Source organism: Littorina saxatilis, linkage group LG1, assembly GCF_037325665.1.
Source record: "Littorina saxatilis isolate snail1 linkage group LG1, US_GU_Lsax_2.0, whole genome shotgun sequence".
Lineage (NCBI taxonomy): Eukaryota > Metazoa > Mollusca > Gastropoda > Littorinimorpha > Littorinidae > Littorina > Littorina saxatilis.
Genome location: NC_090245.1, coordinates 42,287,610 through 42,310,844, shown reverse-complemented (window position 1 = coordinate 42,310,844; position 23,235 = coordinate 42,287,610). Strand labels below are relative to the sequence as shown.

The 23,235-nt window shown below is 41.8% G+C and overlaps 1 protein-coding gene across 1 annotated transcript in view; it reads left to right on the top strand.

Annotated features, from left to right (window-relative positions):
- The window catches only part of LOC138970220 (fatty acid 2-hydroxylase-like), a 34,749-nt gene that overhangs the window by 6,620 nt on the left and 4,894 nt on the right, over positions 1-23,235 (top strand). Inside the window, exon 2 of the mRNA XM_070342720.1 lies at positions 23,047-23,094. Coding sequence (XP_070198821.1) covers positions 23,047-23,094 — 48 coding nt within the window. The remainder of the gene's footprint in view (positions 1-23,046; positions 23,095-23,235) is intronic.

Here is a 23,235-nt window from a genome sequence, read left to right as displayed (position 1 = left end):
ACGACGTTTATGCAGGAGACCTGCATTTGTGTGTTTTTGAAAGAACAGTATCCCGGACACTAATTCTCATGAAATGTTGTGTCCTGCAAACAGACAGAAATTGAATTTGCTGACTCTTTGAAAACCATTCATATGTCATTTTCTGCAAAATAGATATTTTTTTTGGTTTCAAAATAAAGTCTTGCATGTGAATAGAAAATTCGTCTTTTGTGAAAACCCGTTTGGTCAAAGTAACAATACAGTATTTTGCCTGAAAAATGCTTTTTTTCTGTATTTGTTGAGAGCTATTTTGGTCACTGTGCCCATTTGCTCGAACGTGCAGACCTGAATGTGGCGAGTATTAGAAACATGTATGTAACTGGTGAGTAGAAATGTGCATCTACTCGCCAAATGCGAGTAAAGTTGCTGAACCAAATTGTTGGTTTGGCTAGTAAAGTTTGCTCTCTGGCTAGTAAATTTCCAGAATCACTAGCCAAAGGCGAGTACACCATTTGTTGGACTTTCAGCGCTGACATGCCTAATTTGTCTGGAATGGTTTGAGAGGTCGTAAGTCCACAGTAGGCAATTGCAATTGCGGTATTTTTTGGGATTGGGTTTGTCAGCTGGTGCATTTTCTTGAACATGCATTTACTTCTTTGCATTTGATCGTTAAGCAACAGCTGTTGCCGCTGTGTGTGTGCGTGCGCGCATGCATGCATGCTGTTAACAGATGGATATACAGTGGAGTCCACCACCCACCCCCCCAGCCCAAACTCCCTTTTATGACTACTGATTACAAATATCTCGCATTTTTATACATTCTTTTCTCAGGTTTCCCGTACATACGGTCTATAAATTTACCCTCAGTTTAAATTACTCCCTCCCTTTTAAAGACCCAATTTCTAACATTTGTGGAGGTCTTGATTGGTGGGTTTCACTATATTTACAAGGACCACTGGACTGATCATGAAATTTGTAGTGTGCCTCTGCACAAAAACACAAAGAAGTTGCCAGCAGCTGCATACTTTTCAATACATGCGATAACTTCAGCTGACTTGGAGGGCATGGGTGTCATTTGGTGATTTACACTCATGTTTGTTATTATTTATGTTGCAAAAGAATCAATGGAAATATGAAGATGAGTAAGACAAAACGGAGGAAGACTTGTATAATACGATAAGTATGTTGCAGAAGACTAGCAGCACAGATTGTTTGGTTTTCAAGAACAAGTGTATGGTGAAAGACCATTTGTACTATTTAACTGATGTTTACACATGTAAGTAATGAACTCCTCTGCTGCTTTCTTACTATCCAAGTTACTCTTTTGCCTGCAATCCCCTTTATCCCACAAGTATAGGGGAAACTGCCAATAATCGACCTATGTTCAGCACAGCTCCACACAGACTTGGGGGAGGTCAGATATGGGCTGTCTAGACTAGGTTTGACTTGAGGATGTGTCTTGCTGTTAGTGTTACGATAGACTCGTTCATAAATATTACATGTATATTTATGAAATCATAATTTTCCCACGCTCACGCTTAAAATAAAAGAATGATTAAAATATAATGCGTGTGCCGGTCTTGTCAGTCTATACGTTTCATGCGCCTGCGTTTCAGGCCTGCTTGACCCTCTGACTGAACAACACTTTCCATTACCACCCTGTCTGTGTCGTCACAGTTCAACGACGGTGTAACGAATTCAGCTTTCCCCCTCTTTCAGCTTTCCCCCTCTTTCAGCTTTCCCCCTCTTTCAGCTTTCTGATTAATAGATATACTCGAGACTGAAATGTTGTTTCCTGGTCATATTAAAGAAGTACTCGTATTCAATGAAGAAACGCATGTCAGTTTCTTGCAAGTGAAGGAAAATTAGTGGTGAAATGTAATAGATTTCACCCCAAAATTCGATTTCTTAGAAAACATGCACCGAGTGGTTACGTTCCTTGAATGAGAAGGGAATGATTTTTGGATGAAGCAAATTTCTAAGTTTAAATACACAATTTTGGTTGAAGGAATTTGACCTCATGAATGTAAAGTACCTAAGCTCGATCATCAGTCATATAGAAGGCAGGGGGCTTTTCAGTGTGGAGTTTATACAAGATCAACGAGGCCGAATCAGAAAGCTGAATGAAGGGGAAAGCTGAATTAGCTACACCCGAACACATGTATTATTGAAGCAACTGGCCTGTCAGTGGTTCGCCCGAGCGAAGACACTTAGTGCAGAGCCAGACACAAAGTGATTAAGTCCAACCTGCCCTGGCGACCACCTCTCTACAACGACGACCTGTCCATTACCGTTACGACCAGCCAAAGGATCCCTGACGTGTGTTTTTGAGTCACTTGAGAAAAAGTGACTCTATGTAATCGGTCAGTGTTAGTCTGTCCGGCCGGCCGTCCGGCCGGCCGTCCGGCCGGCCGGCCGTCCGTAGACACCACCTTAACGTTGGACTTTTCTCGGAAACTATCAAAGCGATCGGGCTCATATTTTGTTTAGTCGTGACCTCCAATGACCTCTACACTTTAACGATGGTTTCGTTGACCTTTGACCTTTTTCAAGGTCACAGGTCAGCGTCAAAGGAAAAATTAGACATTTTATATCTTTGACAAAGTTCATCGGATGTGATTGAAACTTTGTAGGATTATTCTTTACATCAAAGTATTTACATCTGTAGCCTTTTACGAACGTTATCAGAAAAACAAGGGAGATAACTAGCTTTTTCTGTTCGGCAACACACAACTTAACGTTGGGCTTTTCTCGGAAACTATAAAAGTGACCGGGCTCAAATTTTATGTGAACGTGACTCATTGTGTTGTGAATAGCAATTTCTTCCTGTCCATCTGATGCCTCATATAATATTCAGAACTGCGAAAGTGACTCGATCGAGCGTTTGCTCTTCTTGTTGTGTGTTTATTTGCCGCTACATCTTCCGTATCGACCACCTGTCCACAGCGACCACCTGTCCACAGCGACCGCTTTTGGTTTGTCCCTTGGGTGGTCGACCGTCCTTATAGACAGGTTCGACTGTGAACGAATCTGAACGATGTTGCGTGTGATGTTGTATAGATCTGTAAATGATTTAGGACCAACCGTTCCGCATATACCTTCATTATTCGCAAGGATTTCCCACAGGAGATTATACATATCAAAATGCTTATTGCTTAGCTCGACCCTGAACTAAAACTAGCTGATGGTTCCAGGCGTGCTCACAGGCCTCTACACTTATTCACGACCAGCCGATTGATACACAGGCACATGACAGTCGGTTAGGGGGGGGGGGGGGGGGGGGCGTGTCTGGTGCCCCGACCCCTCCCCTCCCCAATCTACGCTAGAAAGATTTTGGACGCATCCACTACCACCCTAACCTACCTCTCCCCGTCGATCCCTCCCCCCAAACTCTTTGAAAAGAAATCGCACATTTTGTTATGTTAGTTACTTTTACTGCCTTCGTTAATCTACGTGTGCATTTACCTTTCGTAACATGCATGTCAGTGTGACCTAGACTTAATCTTAGACTGCCGTGTAACGGTGACAAAGCCGGACTAGACCAAGAGAGTGACCGGCCGACATGGTGGGACCGCCACCCGTTTTCCTGCTTATCATGCAAACGGTGACCCTAAAACAGGCAAACTAATGTGTTTCAATGATTTAAATGTTTTATCTTGCGGTAACGCATGCAATTGGTCACGTACTCACATTTCGACACACTGGTACTGTGGTAGTTGGTTATATATTATAAAATAGTGGATATAACTTTGCGGCTACGATGAAAGCGATAGAGCTATTTTCAGAGGTCGGTTCGAACCATTTGTGACGTCATTAATGGAGGCTTCTATGCACGCTGTCTCTTTGGAAACGACACGGTTTTATTTTAAAGTCGTTCGGGTGCTCATAACACATTAACGAGTATTTCACTGGTATGCGTTTTACGCGGCGAGCGATAAATAAAGAAGATCAATGCGCGCAGTGAACCAAAGATAATGTCCAGCAGTTGTAAACATCATGCGTACATCTGCTGCCATTTTCACTTCAATACTAAACTGAGCAATACAATTATTGCACCCATTTTCGTACCCCTACTAACAAGTTCATTCCCCTTCACTGGCACACTTTTCAGATCAAAGATTTCTGTTATAGGTATCACGTGACCGCCGCCGAATTAAGGGTACCCACTAAATCGACATGACAAAAACGTAAGGTATCATTTAAACATTCGAAAAAAAATCAGAAAAGGCTTAACTTGGCAATGTTAAAATGAGAAGAAAGCCAAATCAATTATTTATTCAGAATATGTTGTTTTGTTTTGCTATCTTGCGTATCTCTTGTATTAGGTCTTTTCTACTGATGCATGTGTGGAGCGCATGAGCAGTAAACAAGTCGCGTAAGGCGAAATTACTACATTTAGTCAAGCTGTGGAACTCACAGAATGAAACTGAACGCACTGCATTTTTTCACAATGACCGTAGTCCGCCGCTAGTGCAAAAGGCAGTGAAAGTGACGATCCTGTTTAACGCGGTTGCGCTGCGCTGCATAGCACGCTTTACTGTACCTCTCTTCGTTTTAACTTTCTGAGCGTGTTTTTAATCGAAACATATCATATCTATATGTTTTGGAATCAGGAACCGACAAGGAATAAGATGAAATTGTTTTTAAAACGATTTCGGAAATTTAATTTTAATCATAATTTTTATATTTTTAATTTTCCGAGCTTGTTTTTAATCCGAATATAACATATTTATTTGTTTTTGGAATCAGAACATGATAAAGAATAAAATAAAAGTAATTTTGGATCGTTTTATAAAAACATAATTTTAATTACAATTTTCAGATTTTTAATGACCAAAGTCATTAATTAATTTTTAAGCCTCCATGCTGAAATGCAATACCGAAGTCCGGCCTTCGTCGAAGATTGCTTGGCCAAAATTTCAATCAATTTGATTGAAAAATGAAGGTGTGACAGTGCCGCCTCAACTTTTACAAAAAGCCGGATATTTCTCGCAGTCGCAGAGCGTACATTTAAAAAAAAATGTTTTGACAAAAGTCCAAATACCACCGTATACATTATTCTTGCGTTCGTGGGATGGAAAAGCGATTTCGTGTTAAAGATTATATCAGCCAAATTCTCTGTGACGACAGTCATATTATACCTAGTAATATAGAAACTCGTCCAGAAATAACAACACTCACTCAAACTACATAATATGTTAAAAACGCTGGCTGCTGTTACCATGAATATAGATAATTTATTATACTTTATTTCAGTCTACATTCCCCGGAGTGTAGTAGAAAGCTGATATTGTCATGTCCCTTCTCGCGAAATTGTTCTCGGTGTTGGGGTAAAATGAGGTCATCATCCGTCCATTGTGCAGAGCTGCGGACTGTAGGGGTTTGCCTTAGGACAGATCCGACGACCAGACAAGCTGCCTTTGTCCAGAGATAGTGGTAATCCGATGACCGATGACTTGACGCGGACACACCAGAGATTGCGTGATTAGGAATTAAAGGCACAGTAAGCCTCCCGTAAACCATCACAGAGCTCCCCGAGCGTCTACATAGAGTAGAAGCATACTTCCATTTGAACGCTCACCGAACGGGAACATCCTGGCTGCTTTCTGTCGAGCGTGAGAAATTTTCAAAGAATTTATTTTCGTGGACTTGGTCCTCAACAACAATGGCGCCTCGTTTTGGTGCTGGACGGCTGTTATGAATACCGGAATTCACGCCCGGACAGAAAGCCTCCCGTAAACCATCACAGATACTGTCAGGCTTTTACACACAGTACAAACACCCTTCCATTTGAACGCTCACCAAACGGGAACATCCTAGGTGCCCTACGTAAAGAGCGAGCAATTTTTAAAGAATTAATTTTGCAGATTGTCTCGAACACTTTTTTGGACCCATCCTGAACTCAGGTCAAACATAAGTTACTTCCCTTCGGGTCTCATTCTATCGATGTAAACTGGCGATAGCCGTGAATCGATGATTATCAAAATGTTTTTGAACCGTGGTGCGTTTTTGCGCTAGACCTAACTTTTAAAATCTAAACATAATAATAAATTGACAACTTGTTACACAAACATTCTTTAATCATAAAAGAATTCTTTTTTTCATCAAGACAAGATCAGTACAATTCGAAGTGGTGAAAGTTTGAAAAAAGAAAAGCCCGGAAGCAGGGTCACGCAAGGGTCGTAGCAGACGACGTTTTATCAGTGCATATCGCCGTTCCTCTCAATAGTCAAAAGTTCTTGTGAACCACAGCCGTTTGTTTCGTGCATAAAAACGTGCTATTGTAAATAAGCTCACATCGAGTCGCATTCAAATGACTAACTGACGACTACATTGTGAAAAAGGGAAACTGGATCACACGGGTTCACGATGGCTCAGGGGTAAGATAAACCACGCAAAAATAAATTCTTTGAAAATTGTTCGCTCTTTACGGAGGGCACCTTGGATGTTCTCAATCGGTGAGTGTTTAAATGAAAGGGTGTTTGTACTGTGTGTAAAAGCCTGACCGTATCTGTGATGGTTTACGGGAGGCTTACTGTGCCTTTAACATAGAGGGGGAATCGAGAAGAGGGTCGTGGTGTATGTGTGTCTGTGTGTGTGTGCGTGTGTGTGTGTGTGTGTGTGTGCGTGTGTGTGTCTGTGTGTGTGTGTGCGTGTGTGTGTGTAGAGCGATTCAGACTAAACTACTGGACCTATCTTTATGAAATTTTACATGAGAGTTCCTGGGAATGATATCCCCGGACTTTTTTTCCTTTTTTCGATAAATACGTTTGATGACGTCATATCCGGCTTTTTGTAAAAGTTGAGGCGGCACTGTCACACCCTCATTTTTCAATCAAATTGATTGAAATTTTGGCAAAGCAATCTTCGACGAAGGCCGGGGTTCGGTATTGCATTTCAGCTTGGTGGCTTAAAAACTAATGAGTGAGTTTGGTCATTAAAAATCGGAAACTTGTAATTAAATGTTTTTTTATTAAACGATCCAAAAACAATTTCATCTTATTCTTCGTCATTTTCTGATTCCAAAAACATATAAATATGTTATATTTGGATTAAAAACAAGCTCTGAAAATTAAAAATATAAAAATTATGATCAAAATTAAATTTCCGAAATCGATTTAAAAACAATTTCATCTTATTCCTTGTCGGTTCCTGATTCCAAAAACATATAGATATGATATGTTTGGATTAAAAACACGCTCAGAAAGTTAAAACGAAGAGAGGTACAGAAAAGCGTGCTATGCAGCACAGCGAAACCACTACAGCGCTGAACAGGCTCGTCAGTTTCACTCCGTTTTCTTCTTCTTCGGCGTTCCAGACTCCGTTTTGCACAAGCGGCGGACTACGGTCATTGTAAAAAAAAAAATGCAGTGCGTTCAGTTTCATTCTGTGAGTTCGACTGAGCTTGACTAAATGTTGTATTTTCGCCTTACGCGACTTGTTTTCTTTCCGTTTTTTACATTGATTGTTTGCCTGCTTGGTCGACCAGTTAAACTTCGAAGAAACAGACACGGATGAACACATAGATACTGCACAATACAAACACATAGCACAGACACACAGAAACAGACACACACGCACAAACACACGCACGCAAGCACGCAACACCACCCCCCCACACACACACGTCAACTCGCACATACACACGTTCACACACACACACACACACACACTACACACACACCTGCACGCACTACTCGGTCTTTTCACAAATCAGGGAATGAAACAATCATTATCACCGTTCGCGACGCAGTGCGCTGGTGTGAATTTTTTTTCACGTGCGTATTACTTCTAATGAGTTCGTCAATCGAACGATGAAAACAATTCCCGCTGGGTGCGTGGCAGTCGAGGCCAAATCTGCATATCGATGAGCTGGAAAAAAATACGCAGCCGTGATCTCTCATTTCAGTTCAGTAGCATTGTAGGTGCTCTTTGGCTCTTTGTTGTTGAAGCAGACTCCACCCGCTGGGAACGGTTGGCCTAGTGGTAAGGCGTCCGCCCCGTGATCGGGAGGTCGTGGGTTCGAACCCCGGCCGGGTCATACCTAAGACTTTAAATTTGGCAATCTAGTGGCTGCTCCGCCTGGCGTCTGGCATTATGGGGTTAGTGCTAGGACTGGGTGTCAGAATAATGTGACTGGGTGCGACTTCTGTCTTGTGTGTGGCGCACGTTATTTGTCAAAGCAGCACCGCCCTGATATGGCCCTTCGTGGTCGGCTGGGCGTTAAACAAACAAACAAACAAACACACGCTGGGATTGGAAGATATGTTAAGTCCTTTGTACTGGAAACTTGCATTCTCCCAGTAAGGTAATACATTGTACTACGTTGCAAGCCCCTGGAGCAAATTTTTGATTAGTGCTTTTGTGAACAAGAAACAATTGACAAGTGGCTCTATCCCATCTCCCCCCTTTCCCCGTCGCGATATAACCTTCGTGGTTGAAAACGACGTTAAAGGCACAGTAAGCCTCCCGTAAACCATCACAGATACTGTCAGGCTTTTACACACAGTACAAACACCCTTCCATTTGAACGCTCACCAAACGGGAACATCCTAGGTGCCCTACGTAAAGAGCGAGCAATTTTCAAAGAATTTATTTTGCGTGGTTTATCTTACCCCTGAGCCATCGTGAACCCGTGTGATCCAGTTTCCCTTTTTCACAATGCAGTCGTCAGTTTGTAATTTGAATGGGGCTCGCTGTGAGCTTATCTGCAATAGCACGTTATGTACCTCTGACTTTTCACGAAACAAACGAATGTGATTCATAAGAACTCTAGCGATGGCTTTTGACTGCATATAAACCGCCGTCTGCTACGAAAATCACGACCTTGCGTGACCCTGCTTTCGGGCTTTTCAAACTTTCAAAACTTCGAATTGTACTGATCTTGTCTTGATGAAAAAAGAATTCTTTTATGATTTAAGAATGTTTGTGTAACAAGCTGAGAATTTATTATTTAGATTTTAAAAGTTAGGTCTAGCGCCAAAACGCACCACGGTGCGAATCATTCTGATAACCATCGCTCCACGACTATTGCCAGTTGAAGGGAAGTAACTCATTTTTGACCTGAGTTCAGGATGGGTCCGATTGAGATTATTTCTTTGAAAATTGCTCGCTCTTTACGTAGGGCACCTAGGATGTTCCCGTTCGGTGAGTGTTCAAATGGAAGGGTGTTTGTACTGTGTGTAAAAGCCTGACAGTATCTGTGATGGTTTACGGGAGGCTTACTGTCCGTGCGTGATTTCCGGTATCATAACAGCCGTCCAACATCAAAACGAGGCGCCATTGTTGTAGTAAACAAAGTTCACGAAAATAAATTCTTTGAAAATTTCTCACGCTCGACAGAAAGCAGCCAGGATGTTCCCGTTCGGTGAGCGTTCAAATGGAAGTATGCTTGTACTGTATGTAGACGCTCGGGGAGCTCTGTGATGGTTTACGGGAGGCTTACTGTGCCTTTAACACGTGGAGGCGTTATAAAGTTACACCTCCCTCTAGCGACCAGAAAATCGATCTTAAAATGGAACGGGTCTTTGTTGGGAATTTACTGGTGGAGTGCTTCTGTTTATGACTTTAACTCTCGATCTTCGAGCGTCAAGAGTTTGCGTTTTTTATATTTAGTCAAGTTTTGACTAAATATTTTAACATCGAGGGGGAATCGAAACGAGGGTCGTGGTGTATGTGCGTGTGTGTGTGTGTCTGTGTGTGTGTGTGTGTAGAGCGATTCAGACTAAACTACTGGACCGATCTTTATGAAATTGGACATGAGAGTTCCTGGGTATGAAATCCCCATACGTTTTTTTCATTTTTTTGATAAATGTCTTTGATGACGTCATATCCGGCTTTTCGTGAAAGTTGAGGCGGCACTGTCACGCCCTCATTTTTCAACCAAATTGGTTGAAATTTTGGTCAAGTAATCTTCGACGAAGCCCGGGGTTCGGTATTGCATTTCAGCTTGGTGGCTTAAAAATTAATTAATGACTTTGGTCATTAAAAATCTGAAAATTGTAAAAAAAAAATATTTCTTTTATAAAACGATCCAAATTTACGTTTATCTTATTCTCCATCATTTGCCGATTCCAAAAACATATAAATATGTTATATTCGGATTAAAAACAAGCTCTGAAAATTAAATATATAAAAATTATTATCAAAATTAAATTGTCCAAATCAATTTAAAAACACTTTCATCTTATTCCTTGTCGGCTCCTGATTCCAAAAACATATAGATATGATATGTTTGGATTAAAAACACGCTCAGAAAGTTAAAACAAAGAGAGGTACAGAAAAGCGTGCTATCCTTCTTAGCGCAACTACTACCCCGCTCTTCTTGTCAATTTCACTGCCTTTGCCATGAGCGGTGGACTGACGATGCTACGAGTATACGGTCTTGATTTAAGCGTGTTTATTCAAATTCTCATACACACGTTTCAAACAATAACAACATTGAGAACGTTAACAAGCAGATTGCTTATGGACACGTTCTTGAACTTATAATAGTATACGGTCTTGCTGAAAAATGGCAGCTACTTGACTAAATATTGTATTTTCGCCTTACGCGACTTGTTATATTTAGTCAAGTTTTGACTAAATATTTTAACATCGAGGGGGAATCGAAACGAGGGTCGTGGTGTATGTGTGTGTGTGTATGTGTGTGTGTGTGTGTGTGTGTGTGTGTGTGTGTGTGCGTGCGTGCGTGCGTGCGTGTAGAGCGATTTAGACCAAACTACTGGACCGATCTTTATGAAATTGGACATGAGAGTTCCTGGGATTGATATCCCCATACGTTTTTTTCATTTTTTTGATAAATGTCTTTGATGACGTCATATCCGGCTTTTCGTGAAAGTTGAGGCGGCACTGTCACGCCCTCATTTTTCAACCAAATTGGTTGAAATTTTGGTCAAGTAATCTTCGACGAAGCCCGGGGTTCGGTATTGCATTTCAGCTTGGTGGCTTAAAAATTAATTAATGACTTTGGTCATTAAAAATCTGAAAATTGTAAAAAATATTTCTTTTATAAAACGATCCAAATTTACGTTTATCTTATTCTCCATCATTTGCCGATTCCAAAAACATATAAATATGTTATATTCGGATTAAAAACAAGCTCTGAAAATTAAATATATAAAAAATATTATCAAAATTAAATTGTCCAAATCAATTTAAAAACACTTTCATCTTATTCCTTGTCGGTTCCTGATTCCAAAAACATATAGATATGATATGTTTGGATTAAAAACACGCTCAGAAAGTTAAAACAAAGAGAGGTACAGAAAAGCGTGCTATCCTTCTTAGCGCAACTACTACCCCGCTCTTCTTGTCAATTTCACTGCCTTTGCCATGAGCGGTGGACTGACGATGCTACGAGTATACGGTCTTGCTGAAAAATGGCATTGCGTTCAGTTTCATTCTGTGAGTTCGACAGCTACTTGACTAAATATTGTATTTTCGCCTTACGCGACTTGTTGTTTGTGTCTTTGTGTTACCATGTTTACACCACCTCTCAACGATTACAAATGAAGTTGAACTACAGAGCGCTCTGACCGAAAACAGCTCACGAACACAAGGTGATCTTATTAGAAGGGGTCGTTATTGGAGGTCCCTCTGTTTATATTGACGTTGTGGTTTGGTGTGGGTGAAACATACATTTCTTCCACGGGTGAAGGATCATGTCGACAACCACAAATGTGTCCTGGCTTTGACACGGAATGGAAGCATCGTTCCACTTGACAAGCACTACAGTGCACAAACTCGGAAGGTTTTATTCCGGGATGTCCCTCCAGACAACATTTTTTACTTTTTAAAAGAGTTCAGATTTTAAATAAGATTTGAAGAAACAAATGTTAAAAGAAATGTGCTTTTTAGAACCTTCTGCATTTGTACCTAAACCGAACGAAACTAGTTTTGAGCATGGCTGTAAACTGAGGAAGGAAACAAACTTTGCATCGGTCCTGGTTACCCAAGTAAGCTGTTGGGACGATACAAACGAAAACATAAAAAAAATCATCAATAACCAACCAACCACTTGAACATTTTCAAAAATTGGTTTAAACAATGTTCAGGAAATGTACATCGACATAAGGTGAAAACAAGAAGAAGCCTACGGCTTATGGTGGTGTATTTTCTAAAATTCAACAGCCAGGCTACGTTTGTGCAGTGTGTGGATATTAACAATGATATCAGTTACAAAATTCAACAAGAAATGTGATCCCACTTTGCACGGATAGTATAGTGGACTTGGTGGCCGGGTGGTAACGCACTTGCGCTCGGAAGCAAGAGGTTGCGAGTTCGACCCTGGGTCAGGGCGTTAGCCTAACCTAGGTGGTGGGTTCAAGTGCTAGTCTTTCGGATGAGACGAAAAACCGAGGTCCCTTCGTGTACACTACATTGGAGTGTGCACGTTAAAGATCCCACGATTGACAAAAGGGTCTTTCCTGGCAAAATTGTATAGGCATAGATAAAAATGTCCACCAAAATACCCGTGTGACTTGGAATAATAGGCCGTGAAAAGTAGGATATGCGCCAAAATGGCTGCGATCTGCTGGCCGATGTGAATCCGTGATGTATTGTGTAAAAAAAATTCCATCTCACACGGCATAAATAAATCCCTGCGCCTTGAATATGTGCGCGATATAAAATTGCATAAAATAAAAATTAAAAAAATTAAAAAATCCCTGCGCTTAGAACTGTACCCACGGAATACGCGCGATATAAGCCTCATATTGATTGATTGATTGATATAGTAGCCAAGTCATTGAATTATGGTATGTGTACGATTTGAAGGATGATACAATGGTAACAGGATTCTAACATGTTGGGTTACACAAGAGTTAAGACACCGATACATTGTGGAACAGACTTTAGTCAGTTCGTTGAGAAATCGATCAGTCAGTAAATCAATCCAAAATAATTAAATACACGATTTTGTACCGAGAGCAATTCCGAGGTTTTGTTCCCACGGGACTGGTACACATGACAAATCTAGCTTGTTGTGCGCATTGCTTTGATGATACTTATGAGGCATTGTACCGTGCAAGTTACAAGAATGAATCGTTCAAACCACATAACTACAGATAGGTTGATAAATAAATGTTGTAAAAAAAAGAAGAAGATATTGTTGCCTGTCCAAATCGCCCCTTCTTTCCGGTCCTTACCCTTTCACATCCCACACCACCTCCCCCGTCCTCCCCACACCACACCCCCGTGTCTGCCCAGTTGTAGAAGACTTCACAACACATGTTTGCCATGAATCTCACCAAAGATGGCCATTATGTCTGCACCACGGTCATGTACGTCCGTGGTCTGCACAGACTGCGCTACAGATCTCATTAACCGTATTGTGAGGATTGTGAGCTTGACATTTATATGGACATTTTGACGGCTTCGTGTGACATTTAACGTGTGGTCGTTCGAGGACCAACGCCAATTCCCCTGATATACGGCTGTGGCGGACACAATTTTTTTTTGTCAAATTGTAATTAGCGCGTGGCAACTGCTGCGTTGTTCTGTTAACCGTGATGAAACAAGCCGTACTAACAGAATGACCGAAGTCTTTTTGAAACGATCTATGGTTAAAGATATATTATAAATTTATGTAAAACATTAAAGCGTTGTCCAGATTTGTTGAAGCAAAGGTTTATTATGAATGTGTTAACCCGGTACAGGCGCTGTCCACTGAAATTGGGTTTGGATGAAATTTTAATGTGCGCATAAGGTTGGAGCCGGAGAGGTGTGCAACGGAATGGTTTTTGAAGAAATGTGAATACAGCTCCAAATTGCAAACCCGAATGCTTTCTATTGAAAGCGTTGTGGGGGTGGTGGGTGGTTAATATGCGAATAGACAAACTCCGGATATTGTGTTTGTTTGTTTGTTTGCTTAACGCCCAGCCGACCACGAAGGGCCATATCAGGGCGGTGCTGCTTTGACATATAACGTGCGCCACACACAAGACAGAAGTCGTAGCACAGGCTTCATGTCTCACCCAGTCACATTATTCTGACACCGGACCAACCAGTCCTAGCACTAACCCCATAATGCCAGACGCCAGGCGGAGCAGCCACTAGATTGCCAATTTTTAAAGTCTTAGGTATGACCCGGCCGGGGTTCGAACCCACTCCGGATATCAATATGTCGGGTTTGTATGGTTTGTGAAAGAGTGAATACTCTTGCTTTTCGTGAGACGTGCTCCTTGTCCACGTGTTTCAGACACACCCCTCGCTAGTGACTGGCCTATTATGTCACATGGTGAACTTTGACTCACTAAAAGCAAGAGCATTCAATCTGTCACAACTCATGCAAACCCGGCAGAGTAGTTTACGAACATCGTCTATTGAGCTCTGGAACTCTCTTTCCTTCTCTGTCAGACACTGCACCTCTCTCAGCTCTTTCAAACAACAGTTGAAAACTTTCATTTTCACACAATATTACACCAACCCGGCCTAATGTCTTTTCCATTCCATTTCTGCACGTACTGTTGAAAGTGTTCGCTGGGTATGTGTGTGTATATAGTGTGTATAGCATATATATGAATATTGTGTGAACAGTACATGTGGTGATTTTTGTCCGTATGATTAACTGTTTTATGTAGTTTGTACATTTAATTGTTCTATTTTGTATATGTTCTTTTGTAAAGGGCCTAGAACCATAGGTTAGGCACTTAAAAATGTCCAGTTATTATATTATTATTATTATTATTGACATCTCCCCATAACGCGGGTCACTCTGCGCCGAAAGCAGACGTAATTGCCTATACTAGCTTGCCTTGCCTTGACATCCGACTGGTTTACACGGGAAGGAATGTATCTTTAACGGTCCACTGCACCTCGTGAAAACAGTTCGGCTCACCGTCTCAGGTCACAGGCGGAAGGTATCGTCCACTTTTCTGTCTTTATTTGGTGTTTAACGTCGTTTTCAACCACGAAGGTTATATCGCGACGAGGGAAACGGGGGAGATGGGATAGGGGAAAGGGGGGAGATGGGATAGAACCACTTGTAAAGTGTTTCTTGTTCACAAAAGCACTAATAAAAAAATTGCTCCAGGGGCTTGCAACGTAGTACAATATATGACCTTACTGGGAGAATGCAAGTTTCCAGTACAAAGGACTTAACATTTCTTATATACTGCTTGACTAAAATCTTTACAAACATTGACTATATTCTATACAAGAACCACTTAACAAGGGTAATAAGTGAAGAATTTTATGGGTGAGAAAAGGAAAGTAAAAGGACTTTGGGGAGGCAGAAATAGAGAAGAAACAAGAAAAAGATCCTAATTAGGTTCACGGCATCGAGAGTGATGCGACCTTCTCTCAGAAGTTAGTAGAGAAGGCTCCCCCATCCACCACCCGGGGGACGCGCCTCTACGCCAATTAGGGTATCGTCCACTGGACTACTACTATCACAGAAAGACTTTCTGTGATAGTAGTAGTCCAGTCCAGTGGACGATACCTTCCGCCTGTGATCAGGTCTGGTCAGGCTTTTACATGGGATAAGACCATACGTCAACATGGTCACATACCAAAAATGAACAACCTGCCGGGTAGCTCGCGGTGCTCCGTTGTATTTTTAATGTTTTTTTTTTTTAATAAAAACAAAATCCAACTCCCCCAGAAAGCAGGCAGGGTGGTTGATTTTGTTGTATGTGACCAAGTGGAGGGATGGTCTTATCCCATGTTACAGCCTGGCCAGATCTGAGACGGCGAAGCGAACGTTTTCACGAGGCGGAGTGCGCCATAAACCGTAGGAGATGTGTGTGTCACTAAGGATAATAATTATACCGAGATATGTAGCTCCATCGGTGACCGTCACGCGTGTACGTGTCAAAGCCATACAAGCACAGGGCTGATTTATAGGAGTGCTGTTTATGCATGCTGTGCATTGATTTTAAAGGCACAGTCCTTCCCATGTAAATAGTTAAACTCACCCTCTCACTCTTAGATATGGACAGGCTGAATAAGGCCATTGCTCCATGTGGACGCATATCGAAAATCAACGGCCATGATGTTTTCTGTGCAGATGGAAAATTGTTTGATGAAATAATTTCTTAAAAGGCACTAGTGTTAATCGGCGAAATGTGTCCAGAAATAAATTCCAGCTCTGCACAGGAAGCAGTCGGGATGTTAATTTTTGATATATGTCCAATTGGAGGTCACCTATAAGTACTACCTATAGGCAGATCTTAGACAGTGAGCGGAATTGTATTCACTGGAAGGAATGTGCCTTTTATGTCGCGAACAGTTCAACATGGTGAGACGTTTGGGACATGTTTACACAAAGTGATAGTATCAGACGCATCGACTTGACTTCTCTTCCTGTTTAAGTTTATGATTATTTGTTTGGTAACAGGTGTCCCCCCACACCCACACCCACCGCCCTTTCCATTGCCGCTATAACCACGCCAGTTCGTCACAACGATATACATACAATTGGACTTTCGTCGGCATTGTTTGTTATGTGACTCTGTTTTGTTGTTAAACTAAGTACGATAAGATTGGAGTGTTCGTTAATCTATTCCGTCGTGCAGGCGGTTGTTATGTATAAATACTGCGTAAATGTGGACAAACAATACGTAAATCTTCATTGAACTAAATCTTGGATCATGCTTTCTTTCTTTATTTGGTGTTTAACGTCGTTTTCAACCGTTCAAGGATATAAATTTATCGTTGGATCATGCTATCATGGCCAAATAATAGAGGCTGTACACAGTGTTAAATGCGGCCAGTACCACAACAAAACCAACAAAGAAAAACAAATTAAAAACAAACAAGTCGCGTAAGGCGAAATTACTACATTTAGTCAAGCTGTGGAACTCACAGAATGAAACTGAACGCACTACATTTTTTCACAATGACAATAGTCCGCCGCTTGTGCATAACGGAGTGAAACTGACGAGCCTGTTCAGCGCGGTAGTGGTTTCGCTGTGCTGCATAGCACGCTTTTTTGTACCTCTCTTCGTTTTAACTTTCTGAGCGTGTTTTTAATCCAAACATATCATATCTATATGTTTTTGGAATCAGGAACCGACAAGGAATAAGATGAAATTGTTTTTAAATCGATTTCGGAAATTTAATTTTGATCATATTGATTTTTATATTTTTAATTTTCAGAGCTTGTTTTTAATCCAAATATAACATATTTATATGTTTTTGGAATCAGGAAATGATGTAGAATAAGATGAACGTAAATTTGGATCGTTTTATTTTTAAAAGAATATTACAATTTTCAGATTTTTAATGACCAAAGTCATTAATTAATTTTTAAGCCACCAAGCTGAAATGCAATACCGAAGTCCGGCCTTCGTCGAAGATTGCTTTACAAAAATTTCAATAAATTTGATTGAAAAATGAGGGTGTGACAGTGCCACCTCAACTTTTACAAAAAGCCGGATATGACGTCATCAAAAGTATTTATCCCAAAAAAAGAAAAAACATCCGGGGATATCATTCCCAGGAACTCTCATGTCAAATTTCATAAAGATCGGTCCAGTAGTTTGGTCTGAATCGCTCTACACACACACACACACACACACACACACACACGCACAGACAGACACAAGAGATTCTCGTGCATTTGTACCTGGACGTATAGTGTTTGTGCTTTTGTACCAGTCCTGAAAGTATAGTTTCGTGCATTTGTACCTGAACGAATAGTTTTCGTGCATTTGTGCCTGAAGGTTATAGTTTTCGTGCATTTGTACCTGAACTGCGTATAGTTTTCGTGCGGCGCACTGTCTTCGGTGTAGGTCTTGTCCCATGACTATGCTCCTACTATCGAGAGCCATGAATTGTCTTATTCCTTGCTACTTATCAAGAGTTGAGCAATGATGTTATCTAAATGGCACACGTAAGCGTTCTCTGGTTCAGACAGAGTTCGTTGCAATTTTTACGGCAATATTTTTTCTCTGTGCACTGATAATGTGCTCATGACCAGGATTGTTTACAGGTTTGGTAAGCAACATAAAGACGATTCCTCAGTCTCGACAGTGAGGAGCATAGGATAAGACTTACGCCGAAGACGGCCAATGCACCAAGACGGAGGTTCCATTGCAGTAAGCGTTGTTGATGGAGAGCCGTACAAAATACCAACCAAGCTTGTCTGCAAAGATCACCTTGTGATGGAAGGGAGATAACCGCTTAGGGTGCATTTTCCTGGGGCTAATTGTTTCTGAAGAGGTTGCGAGGAGGTCGATGGAGGGTAGTAAGTGTAACGCTGTGTGTGTGTGTGTGTGCGCGCGTGAGCGTGTGTGTGTGTGTGTGTGCGCGCGCGCGCGCGTGAGCGTGTGTGTGTGCTGCTTGCTTTACAGTTTCGCGTAAATCGTGTTTATTTAGCAAATGTGAGCAGTGCCCCATATGCCAAAACTCGAACGCTGTGCCAGGTTGGATATTTTCCTGACTTGTCACACGTAGACGATACTATTTCTCGATGAAATAGAGAGATAAACCCAAAAGATAACGTTGATGCGAACATAATGACGATGCGTGTTGGTAGTTCAACGGTCTTGTGATACACTAATTAGAGCTCTCAAGAACGCAGAGCCAGAATAATTATTCGTAACAACCTTGATATCGGCAAATTAGTCACAGTTATCTATGTTAGCTGTCATTTGAAGAATGAGTGAAAAATGTTTGTGGCAATGGTGGTGTCGGTTATTATCAGGTTTGTAAAAAATTCCAAAGACACACGAATTTATTTAAAATACTGACTGTGTTTTCCAACACTGTCTATTAACGGGATTTCAAAATGTACCTCCATTATCATTAAATTCCTTCCTATACAAACCTAATTTTCTAAGATTTTGTCGATGTCCAGAAAAAGATTTTAAAGTACATAATGAGCTAACATAATTAAACATTAAGGAAGGAGAGTGTTATCGGTGAATCTCGGGTATTCAGCAATGGGGTGCGTCATCAAGTCATCAAGTCAAGCCGTAAAGGTAATCCTATAAGCTTCTGCACACATGGGAACAAGAGGTTAAAAGTTCTCAACTTCTGTCGGGCCGGCAGAATGAGAGAGGTGTCGATTTCCACCTCTTCACGATGAAGCCTCCCTTTTGTGAAACCCCCTGTTTTAAGACACCCCCCCCCCCCCCCCCTTATCTAATATAGGTCTATGGAGGTAGGTAGTTCATGTTGTGGGTCGGTGCAGAGGCTGACCGTGCATTCTCGGCGTCTGATTTTCGCATCCCTGGGCTAAAGGCCGATATTGATGTCTGCTTCATGTTTTAACAGCCAGACCGGCGATTCTTGGTAGCTCTAGGAAACTGGGGCAGAAGCGCGCTTCAAGGTCATGGTTCTTGCGTCATCACTATGATACCGGGCCTCTGTGTTCTCTCTCTCTCTCTCTCTCTCTCTCTCTCTCTCTCTCTCTCTCTCTCTCTCTCTCTCTCTCTCTCTCTCTCTCTCTCTCTCACACACACACACACACTATTGCTGTTGTAGAGAAAACGACTGATCGGTGTAACCAGAAGGGGCAGGTGGTTTTCTGACACAGCTGCACGTGCTATTTTGAGCAGAGATTTTTCGTTTGCACTCAAAGGTGTCCGTGTACTGGGTCTGTGTGGATAAGTACCAAGTCAGTTTTGTTTGTTTGTTTGTATGTTTGTTTGTATGTCTGTCTGTTTTTTTGGTTGGTGGATTTTTGTTTTGTGTTTTGTATAGTAACAAAATTGGGCGGAAAAGCAGTTAGTGACTGACGAACACACTGTGACCCCGACACTGTGTGTGTGTCTTTTTGAGAGAGAGAGCTCACAAAACGAATCACACACACACGCTGAAGTTTTTAAAAGCCTGACACTTTTTATTTTTAAAAAACACACCTGGTTCTGTGGTTTTCCTCTACGCAGACACTGACCACAAAAAAAACCCACCTAGTATTCAGCAGCAATAGCAGCAGGGGGAAACAAAATTTCTTTCCTCCAGCGCTCCCAGCAGGTAAAATACCTGTGGCTCTGGTCTTATCTGAGAGGTAAACTCTGCCTCTCCTCCCATTCCCTCCCATTTCCCCTCTGCTCTGCCATTCCGATGGATGGTGGCTTGGTTTCTGCTTAAATAATGGGGCATTTGAGCGATGCCAAAAATGTTCAAACAGCTGTGTTGAGAAACTGAGACTTTTATTAATGAACCCTTTTGACAGAATGAATCTATTTTTGTGTGCATGTGTGTGCCATGTCCCAGAGAAAGATGTGGTGTGCAATGCTTTGATAAAGTTGCCGAATGCAACGTCCAAATAAAGTTGCTTTAACTCCTAAATTAATGTTAATGGCTCTGTCAATATGTTTCTTTTTCTTCTGAGTTCATGGGAACCCCACATCCACTTAAGATTTTTGCACAAGTGGGTATATATGTGGATGACTGTTTTAAACCTGCCATTTAGGCAGCCATACGTCGATTTTGTGCGCTGCATGCTGGGTATATTTGCTTTTCTATAACCCACCAAACTCTGACATGGATCTTTTCTGTGCGCACTTGGTCTTGTGCTTGCATGTACACACTAGCAGGTCTGCATATAAGTTGACATGGGAGATCAGAAAAATCTCCACCCTTAACCCACCAGATGCGGCCAGGATTTGAACACTTAACCTTTTGCATGGAAGGCCAGGGTCTTATTCGCTAGGCCATTGCGCCATTTGTTTCTAAATGTTTCATTTTAGCAAGCCTCATGTCAGAAATGCAGCAAGCCAACCATGGCTCTATCCAGAGTGGGTCCATTTTTATAACAAAATCAATAAGATATAATAAAAATGTTGGAAAATTGTTCTTTGTTTTCATGGTTTTGACAAAAAAGACTCAATTTAGTGAAATCCAATTTGTTTTTGTTGCATTATTTGCGCTTCAGGATTTATGGGCTATAAAAAGTATATTTACCTAGCGGATTAATAATCACGTTACATCGGCCCCCGTAGCGCAGTGGTTAGCGCATCGGGCTGCGGGCCGGGAGTTCGAATCCCATCAGGGTCATGTGGGTTTTTCGGGCTACGGTCGGCTCCTACCCAGAGTGGAAGTGCTATGGTTCCTATGGGAAGGCTGGGATCACACAGCCGAGTGTCATTCACTTAACGAATGCGACTTTGAGGGTGCTCAGGTTTTGTATACCTGACCAACACCGCAGGTGCGGCAGTTCTCGGGCCTGGTTGACGCCAGGATATATTATGACAGTAAGTGTAGAGTGCTGCCCTGTCACGTAGTCTCAAACCAAAATTGGAAATCCAAAGCATCATTATAATCATCCTCATCTCATTAATCATCCAAAATATAAATTGTCCTTGCTCTTGTGGCCCTTCATGCCTGGAGCTCTCATGGTGACCTTGGTCTCAAGTGTTCCTGTTCCTTCCTTCCCTGAATAGTAGTTCTGCTGTCAGTCTTCAACGTGTGATGTTCTGGGGGGTCAACGGAGGGACGTGGTGGTGGTCTGCTCTCTGGAGGGGACGCTCACTCAGTCTGGCTCCGCCACTTAAAGTCAATGTCGTTTGTAGTGACTCAGCAGAAGTGCAGTGTCATCTTCCGAGGGTAGCCTACCGTAGCGACCCGACATCCCCCCCTGGAGCGTCTGTAAAATCGACAAGTCTGGCAGCGGAACGAAATTCAGAGGTGGTTGGAGCAGCGAGTGCAGGGACGGGGCGGTGTGAGAGCACAACGGGACAAGGGAACAAGTGAAGTGTAAAGACAGAAAGAAAAAGAAAAAAAAAAAATCACGTTACCAGTGTTAATTATTTTTGCTGTTATTTCTTTAATTAATAAAGTTGTCATTTCCTGTCTGTATGGAGCAGTATTACCCACACATGTTGCTGTGTTTAATTGATGTAAGCGTGTAATGGCACAGTTATTTCCGGGACAACAGTTCCGCTCATCATCTCAGATCTGCCCAGGCTTTTCCATGGGATTAAGACCAGCATCCCTCCACTTGGACACATACCAAAGATCAACATCCTGACTTCTTGTGCAGAGTTGGACATTTTTTGGGGGATGAACATTAATTTGGCAGATTACCGCTGGTTGCTTTTAAGAATGCTATTGATCAGAAAAAATCCCACTCTGAACAGAAAGAATCCAGGTTATTGTCTTTTGGTATGTGTTCAAGTGGAGGCCTTATGTACCACAGTACCTTCAATGGACCTAGCATAGTTTATTACCCCCCCCCCCCCCGGCGGGTTAGGGGGTGTCCCATATTGGGACGACAAAGAATTTCCTGGATGCTCCCCAGCATGTCGTAAGAGGCGACTAACGGATTCTGTTTCTCCTTTTACCCTTGTTAAGTGTTTCTTGTATAGAATATACCGGTAGTCAATGTTTGTAAAGATTTTAGTCAAGCAGTATGTAAGAAATGTTATGTCCTTTGTACTGGAAACTTGCACTCTCCCAGTAAGGTAATATATTGTACTACGTTGCAAGCCCCTGGAGCAAATTTTTGATTAGTGCTTTTGTGAACAAGAAACAATTGACAAGTGGCTCTATCCCCTCTCCCCCCTTTCCCCGTCGCGATATAACCTTCGTGGTTGAAAACGACGTTAAACACCAAATAAAGAAAGAAAAGAAAGCTGTTCATAACCTCTGTAAATTCAGCTCCATTTTAAGACTCCCTTCTTTTTAAGACCTGATTTTCTCAGATGTTTTGAGGTCTTCTTCTTCTTCTTCTTCTTCTGCGTTCGTGGGCTGAAACTCCCACGTACACTCGTGTTTTTTGTACGAGTGGAATTTTACGTGTATGACCGTTTTTTTACCCTGCCATTTAGGCAGCCATACGCCGTTTTCGGAGGAAGCATGCTGGGTATTTTTGTGTTTCTATAACCCACCAAACTCTGACATGGATTACAGGATCTTTTTCGTGCGCACTTGGTCTTGTGCTTGCGTGTACACACGGGGGTGTTCGGACACCAAGGAGAGTCTGCACACAAAGTTGACTCTGAGAAATAAATCTCTCGCCGAACGTGGGGACGAACTCCGCTGACAGCGGCCAACTGGATACAAATCCAGCGCGCTACCAACTGAGCTACATCCCCGCCCTGTTGCGGTCTTAAAAGGGGAGGTTCCCCTAATTGAATACAAGGTGACTTAACTTTTCCGTTTGTTCTTTTTCAGAATGGGGAGCCACAGAGCTTGGGCAAGGATAAGTTTTACAGCATGGAGGTATGTCCGTTCACTGGGGCTGTTGACATATGATATGATTAAAAAAAAAACAGGAAAAAATTAGATAACAAAAAAGGTTACATTTTTCTAACGTTTATTTCAGGGTAAAAAAACGTTCACTACATTCACTATCACCAAAAA